This window comes from Suillus subalutaceus (genome assembly GCF_016647625.1).
Source record: "Suillus subalutaceus strain FC151 chromosome Unknown DFJ58scaffold_668, whole genome shotgun sequence".
Classification (NCBI taxonomy): Eukaryota; Fungi; Basidiomycota; class Agaricomycetes; order Boletales; family Suillaceae; genus Suillus; species Suillus subalutaceus.
This window is the reverse complement of record NW_024540917.1, coordinates 1-8,267: the sequence shown is the minus strand read 5'-3', so window position 1 is coordinate 8,267 and position 8,267 is coordinate 1. Positions and strand designations below refer to the sequence as shown.

Here is an 8,267-nt window from a genome sequence, read left to right as displayed (position 1 = left end):
GATCAGTAAGCATAGCGGATCAGTAAGCAAAGCGGAAGTAAAGGATAACCGGTATACCGGTGTACAGGAATACCGAAAGGAGATGAACGATAGTTAGAGTTATATGAACAGGAAATGAAATAAGAATCAAAGCGGATCTGTGGACCGGACGATGGATATGTTCATCGGATCTGGATCGGATCTGAGATCCAGATCATCGGATCTGTAACCGGATATATGGTATATGACAGATGTCCAGGAGGCCATCATGAAAAGTTGCGATGGGGATGAGGCGCACTGGTATCAATCCGCACACTCGGTACTTTGGGCGGAACGTGTCACTGTTCATCAAGCGACAGGACTTACACCTTATTTCATGGTTCATGGCATTGAGCCTATCTTCCCATTTGATCTTGCTGAAGGAACATTTCTAGTAGCGCTACCCGACCAAGACACCTTCTCAACGACGGACCTAGTCGCATGGAGAGCCCGACAACTGCAGAAGCGACAAGAAGACCTCAACGATATCAAGGAGAAAGTACTCAAGGCACGCTATCAGTCCATCCGCAACTTTGAGCAGCGCTATCGTCGCTCGATCATAGACTACGACTTTGCGCCTGGCGCACTCATTCTAGTCCGCAACTCTAAGGTTGAGTATGAGCTAAGTCGCAAGACGAAGCCATGCTATCTAGGACCTATGATAGTCATTCGCCGCACTAAGGGCGGGTCGTACATCCTTGCGGAACTAGATGGTTCTGTGTCCCGACTGCGCTATGCAGCATTCTGCCTACTCCCTTATCTTCCGCGCAGCGAAACTAAAGTCTCAGTTACTAGCATCACAGGCCTAAACGATGAAACACTGAATACCTTAGCAAGCGAAGACATAGAAGAACCACCCGACGAAGTGCTCGATTTCGACTTCAATACATGACCCGCCAGCATTCCTCAAAATACCGCCAATATACCCATTCCCGACATCCGCTACCTCTCACAAAAACACAAAAACATACCACTCTCACTACGATAGTCTCAGTTCCACCCGGGTTTAGTCCAGTGTCTCAGTTTCATTCTTCCGCTCTCAAGGACTCATATATGTTACGCGCCATCCGCGCATAGACTTTATATTGCAACACAGACATTACAAGGATTGGACTATTTCGCGCGAAAGATTGATTAATGTACATTTTCCCTTCGAACGCGTAGGCAGTGCACCACGCTGTTAAGACCGTAGCTCAAGGGTAGACGGATCCGAAGGGCTTGGCCTCAGCTCGTGCGCTGTGCCCCTTACCCGAGTACGTGCCCTTAATTTCAGAATGAAGTCCAGATGGAATCCGACGAAGTCCGAAGGACTTCCGGAGGCCGGCTACTCTGGTTGAGTGCTGGAGGACTTCCGGATGAGCGCGGGAAACTTTCGGATGAGTATAGGAAACTCTGGAAGAGTTTCACCCGCTGCATTAGATCCAAAGGTAAGCTCTATAGATGGAAACACATAGAAGATAGGCTGCAAGGGACAGAGTCCAAAGCAGGATAGGGTAGGAGGAGTGGTCCGAAGGACAGGACGTCCGGAGGTCCGAAGGTTTAAGACGTCCAAAGGTTATGACGTCCAAAGGTTACGACGTCCGGAGGACCGGAGGAGCGGACAGGATTCTAGGACAAGAGAAGAAGGGCTACAACGGACAAGGTCCGGAGTAGAAACAGACGGAGGTAGACTACACTATGGTAGAGTCGGATAGACGGGGTTTAGACAGAAGTCTCGGAAAGACAGGAAGTGCCAGAAAGGCAAAGCTTCGGCTTAGGGAGTCAATCCCTAAGCATGGATATAGACGGAAGGATAAATCCGGAGGACCGGAAGGTTGGCCTAGGGAATCCTTCCCTAGGCCTAAGGAAAGGCAATACTAAGATGGACCGAAGTCCGAGATCAGAATGAGTGAAGTCTAGGATGCGAGAGAGCAAGTCTATGTTGAGCAGGATCTAAGATGATATTCGAACTCAGGAAACTTTACAGGAGTTGTACAGAGGTTTATATACTGGACGGGATCCGAGAGGATCAGTAAGCTGAAGACAAATGCTATGTACGAGCATGTGGAAACATATTGGTAAGTATGAACGGAACATAAACAAATGAACTCGGAGATGAACAAAGTACAAGGATCAATAAGCAAGACGGAAACACAGATAACCAAAGTCCGGAGTCAAGAGGATTACCATAAGGAGATAGACGCTGATTTAAGGTTTGAGCTTCGGATATGAGTATAGGTCGGATCCGGAGGTCTAGAGATATCGGATGAGGCGTCTGGATATCGGATGAGCGGATCCGGAGATCTAGGTGAAGACGAGACTAGGATATAGATCATGGATATCATCCGGTAGTCTAGGGAAGGTAAAGTCTCAGGTAGGATGAGCTCGGATCCGATGGGATCAAGGGTGGATGAAGCAGGCTTAGCTGCGGAGGTCCGAAGGTATGGATATATGGATGTACGAAGGTGTACGGATCCGAACCAATAGTGGACTGGAGGACTGCAGGCATGGATAAGGGTATGGAGTCATGGATAAGGGTATGGAGGTCCGGATGTGCATCCGGAAGGCGTCCGGAAGGCGTGGGAACATCATCGGACGTAGGTCCAGAATACAGGATATGACACACGCACATTGACATGGTTTAGGGATTAAGTCGCTGTAGAGACTCGCGTTTCTGCAGGCACATATGGGCACATTTCGCACCTTTTCACAACTCATGACAATTGGCCTTCAATGCACAACTTGCACCATCAGCTATATTCGACTTCTATCATGTCTCTAGTCGTTTTGCACATAATGCGCAGCTTTCCCACGAAACACGCCATAGGCGCGCTACTTTCCCACACAATGCGCAGCATTCCCGCGCGTTTCTCACGCTTAAGCACACTCCATTGCGCATCATCCAGGAGCATCCATCCGTTGTCCAACCAGTTCCTAGGTGTGTCCCTTTTCATTATCAGACCATATTTAGCCTATTACACTTTGTATTTTGTTATGCACCCTTACTTTACATCATTTTACCTCACTTACATACTTTCATGTTTGTTTTACACCTTAGCTTACTACCACATCTTTCTACCACCATGTACTTGGCAGTTAGTTCCATGCAATGCATGTGTCCATCATCGTCTTAAGGCCCTAGCATCAGTCTAAAGCTAGTGGCAGTATCAGTATCCATCTATATCTGCGCTTTTCACCATATTATCGTCTCTCTACACTTGTGCACTGCTTGCACTACCATCCCAGTTCTCTGCGCATTTTCGCCTTTCGCACCTTCACCTTCCCGCGCTTCGCGCATTTTTCGCGTTTCACTTTCCCGCGCGCGCCTTGAGCGCATTTCTCGCGCTTACATCGCCCTTTTGTCGCCTTTGATCAGGGTTGATCAGCATCATTTCGTGGATCCTTGCTTTCTTTGCTTCCCTTAAGGGTCGAACATATCGCACGGCATATTAAGACCCAACATAGAGAGTGTTTGCTTGTCATCTTACTTGCAGTCACCTTTGTTGACCAATTGACCCGACTGCGACTAGTATCATTCACCTTCTTCCGCATCGCGACCGCGTGCTCATTTTACCTTACTTATCTCTTAGGCACCCAGTGGAGCTAGGATCGGAACATTAGCTTTGGACATGGGACATAGGACTCAAGATTACCTGGACCAGGACACACAATCACTCAGGTTATTCATGCGACCCGACATTCAATTCATGCACTATCATTCACAAGCTACATTGTACACTAGCGCACTAACAAAATGTCCAAAGAGGAAACATGCGACCCCAAGGAATTGTATCTACAGGAGCCTCCTCCTCTTCTTGCACCGTACCGCCAAGGAATCCACCTCTGTCATCATCTCCAAGAGCATGCCATGCATGGTGAGCATCCTGGCATACAACATCCGCACCTTGCTCTCCAGAAGGATATCTTCATCCGCCGCATCAACATCCACCAGAGGGTCGAAGTCCACGTTGATACCTTCCAACTTCTGCTTACGCGACTCTTCTACCGACTCTTCTTCCTCCTCTTCCTCCGCTTCCTCCTCTTCCTCCTCTCCCTCTCCCTCATCGGAAGAAACTGTCACATCCTCAGGAGTGGTCCTGGGACAACGAATCAGAACGCCCGCTCCCGAAGTACCTGCGGCGGGGGCAGAAGGCACCTTGGCCACAGCAATGGCACGAGCAGCAGCCCTCTCCTTGACAACTGCGACAAGTATTAGTAAAGGAAGCCATGCGACAACAAGACCACTTACCGCCACGCCTGTGGGTCGAGTAGTCGCACTTCTTTCGCGAGTCCTTGCAAGAATCGCAAGCAGTGTTGGGCTTTCCAACGCAAGGTTTTTCCGCCTTTAAGCACCGCGTACAAGGCTTGGCATGGGCGATCGAAACAGCTGTACGCGACGCCTTCTGCAAAAATACTAAGTCAGGAAACAGACAAGGCAAGGAAACCGCAGTACTCACTAAGGACCTTCCCCTACCCGCCATAGCGCCAGTAGTCTTAGCGCGCTTGGTAATGATAACCCGCAGGGGACGAACTGGGGCCTCTTCTTCTTCCAACTCTCTCCCTCAGCGTCAGCATCACCATCAGCGTCTTCATCACCCTCTCCCTCACCCATAGTGACATCCGTCTCAATCGCCTTCTCCTTTCCCTTCTCCTGCTCCTGCTCCTTCTCCCTACTCTTCTCCCTCTCCGCAAGTTCCAGCGCAGCCTGTTCATCCACCAGGTGCTGAACCTCCAACTTGTAGGCGTGCACCTGGGCGGAATAAGTCTTGTGGGCGTCTTCAGCCTTGCGACCCATAGCACCTTCTTCAGAGGATAGCGCAAGACTCATGTTATAAGTCTTGCAATCAAGAGCATTAGAACTAAGCTCCCGCTATAGCGAAGGATTAGCGACCATGTCAAAAATCGGGAGATGGAACTTACCATGAGCTGGTTCCAGTCGCGCAACCATTCCTCCTTACGCTGAATCAACTCTGGTCAGTCCTCGGGAATGGCATTGGCCAAATTCACCATGCGAAGTCGGAGATCAGCGAATGCACGTTGGAGTTGGTCGACGTTTGGGTTGACAACTTCAGAAAAGTTGAAGGAAGACATGATAGAAAAAGTATGAGGATGAGGGAACGAAAGAAGGAAAGTCGGAGGGTTCTTATAGGGACATGTGATTGAGTCCACACTTCCATTGACCCCGACTCACTCTTCGTGACCACCACATGTTTACACTTCCATCCACTGTTCCGGCTCATCGATTGTGTCCACCGCTTCTATCAAATTTTCCGCACCCCGATCATCACTTCCATATTGGGTCGCCATCGATTACATGCCCTTATCGATGGGCGAATTTTTGCTAAGTCCAAATCACGACATGAGACCAACTGGGGACAGTCGGTATTTGAGTCTCCCGCAGATGTGACAATCATACCAGCGCTAGGCGCATATGAGTGTCATAGGCATATTTTGCCTTGCATAGAGGAAAAGAGTAAGGCGCTAGTCATCAGCGCTATTCAACTCCCAAGCTATCCACTTTGGAACCGCTTTTCTCCCATAGCGCGCTGCCCGGCCCGACGCCTAGGTATTCCGTCCTCCCATGTCCTGCCTATGTCCACCTACCTCCGCTGGTGCGTTATTTTTCCTTAAATGTCACTACTCATCAGTCACAGGTCTTATTACATGTATCCTCATGTTCCACAGCGCAGCATGTTTTCTTACCTGTCACTACATCGTGCCCTCACCAGTATCGCTACTGTTCTCGCCTACACATTCTCGAACTTTTACGCAGTATGATAAAATGACCCGTCACACATACAGTACAGTACTTCCCTTCCCCAGACCTTTGCTGGTGTCGGAGTCACTTTAGTTGCTATATCCTAGTCTTGGAGCAATCGATTCCGCTCTTGCCAATCTCTCTGATCGCGTGTCGCTTGACTTGTTTTAAGTGCGCGTCACTAAAGTTCCCTCTAAAGTTTGACTTTCGCAACGTCAGGATCACTATCAGTAGTCGAGCTATAATCTAGTCGGTATCAGGCATTTCACTTGCACTGTCTTACCTTAACTCCTCGCTTTCGCTTCCTTTGATTTCTTCTCACTGTCACTAGTCGGACGTCGCATAGGACAACTTGCATAGCGCTTCTCACTTACATGCATGTTTCTCTGTCGGAACTCACTGGTCAATAGTCGCTGATTGCTACAGCGCTACTCATTGGTTTTTGGTCTTAGGTCGCTATAGGTTATTAGTCCTTCGCGCTATCGCTACCCTTGCATATTTGAAGGGAGTTGCTTCAATAGCAGTCCTCTTGGGTCGAATACTACACTTGTGCCTATTTGGATAAGTAGCGCTAGTTTCTAACAAGCCTAGTTGCTATTTCTCTTTCACATCAGGCTTTGAGATGACATTGGAAAGGTAAGCAGGTTAATCCTCGAGAGCCAAGTACAACCAAGCTGGGAGTTCTCACTGTCCCCATACAAATTGATGGAGGCAGGCCCACCAGCAGCATCATTGAAGTCGAGCTTGCTGACACACTTTCATGGTGGCACTGCCACCAGGATCAATCACTCAATCAGTATTTGGGTGGAGTATGAAAACCCATCGGTGCGTCAGACTGGATTGTCCAGGTGCACATGATACCCATACTATCTGGCTGGATTTTCACCTCCCAGAATTACATGTACACAAGAGTCTTTTTTACTCCAAGTAGATGGCAGATATGTTTAATGGAGTGCCCACATCGACGGAGAACAGGGATTTGAGCCTTTAGATCGTTCGAAACAGTGCGTGGCGGCATTGAACGACACGCTGCGCAGCGCAAATCTCACAGTCATATGCTTACGGGGTCCTTGTTCGGCCGTTTCCGACGCTCAAGTTTTGATTTTTCGATTCCGCATAGTTTCGGAATCAGCTGTAACAATTTCCAGATGGGCCCTCCAACGGAGGCTACTATCTATCATGGCTGCGTTGTCACCCCCACAAGTCGTCACAACCTAAATATCTCACTCAATTCTTACTTCCACACATAATTTACAACTTCAAGCAGTGTTGTTAACATGTACCATTCATTGCGAGGTTGAACAACTGATTTTCATGAAGAAATGATGAAGTTCTTTGAAAGCAGCCAAAGTCACGCTGGTGACAGCTAGCCGAACGTTGCCGCGGCGGAGTTCTAAACCAATACTGCGTGACGACTTGTAAATAGCCGCCCGAAAAGTAAAGTAAATCATCCCACATATGAGCAATTGAGCAAACGGATCGGCTTTACAGGGAATCACGAACAAGATCGTAGTACAAGACCTTATTATATTCCACGCCATACCGGTCAATTCACAATCATAGTTTTTCGTTCTAACATAACTGCTGAAGCGCTGACATCTTAGGTATTGCCGAGCGGACTTAGAAATGGCAGCTGTGACAAAAGCGTTACTTGACGACTTATGGGGTGACGACTCAGCGCTGCAGCCGTGATGGATAGTATTCCACCAGTTTGGGTACAAATCAAGCAGGATCCTGGGATGGTGACATCATGGTGTAGAAATGGATCTCTGTGGGTGTGGTGGCGAAGGTTGGTTTTTCCCGTTGCGCACTGTACTTACTTCCAACAACTCCTATGGCAGAGAATGACCTTTACAATCTTGAAGTACTCTCCCTAGTCGCTAAAATTACCCAGGAGATTGACAACTATACTGGCATAAACGATAAAACACTCGCTGAATTTGTCATTTCTCTCCACGACCAGTCTAAATCACTTCCCGACTTCAAATCACAGCTCAGTAATGCTGGCGCTGAATTCCCCGACTCGTTTATTGAGAACGTGGATCGTTTAATTCTAAGCTTGCATCCGAAACACAAGAAGAAATCCAGTTCAGTTACTCATGGCGCCTTAAACGCCCTAGCGAACGGAGACGCGCTTGATCGTGAAAAGGACAAGCAGAAACGACTTTTCCCTGGGCTCGCTGTGCCAGACAAGGAGGTAAAGAAGGATGTGCTCATGAAAGAGGTGGACGATATGATGGCTCAGTTTGAAGGTGTTGCGAAGAGGGCAAAAACAACAGACGAGGATGAGAGACCTGCGATGCGGGAACGAAGAGACCGATCTCGGTCACGGTCACCACACCGTCGTAGTCCAAGCCCTGACAGGGGTCGCAATTACAACTCAAGGAGGGATGATTGGAGGGGGAGAAACGCAGACGAGCGGCCGGTATTGTTTAAAATCTACAGTGGCCGAATATCAAGCCTCAAAGATTTCGGCGCTTTTGCGCAACTGGAGGGTGTTGCGGGACGTATT

The 8,267-nt window shown here is 48.6% G+C and overlaps 2 protein-coding genes across 2 annotated transcripts; one reads left to right on the top strand and one right to left on the bottom strand.

Annotated features, from left to right (window-relative positions):
* Positions 1-3,790: 3,790 nt before the first annotated feature.
* DFJ58DRAFT_739326 (uncharacterized protein) lies at positions 3,791-5,088 on the bottom strand (the record flags this gene model as incomplete). Its single annotated transcript, XM_041387035.1, has 6 exons — positions 3,791-4,197; positions 4,247-4,400; positions 4,455-4,558; positions 4,606-4,867; positions 4,918-4,956; positions 5,005-5,088. 6 exons carry the CDS (start codon positions 5,086-5,088, stop codon positions 3,791-3,793), a joined length of 1,050 nt encoding a protein of 349 aa, XP_041234747.1.
* A 2,501-nt stretch (positions 5,089-7,589) lies between these two features.
* On the top strand, positions 7,590-8,264 carry DFJ58DRAFT_673277 (uncharacterized protein; the record flags this gene model as incomplete). Its single annotated transcript, XM_041383052.1, has 1 exon — positions 7,590-8,264. A coding segment is annotated over one exon (675 nt), but the record flags the coding sequence as incomplete, so codon positions are not given.
* Positions 8,265-8,267: the final 3 nt, after the last annotated feature.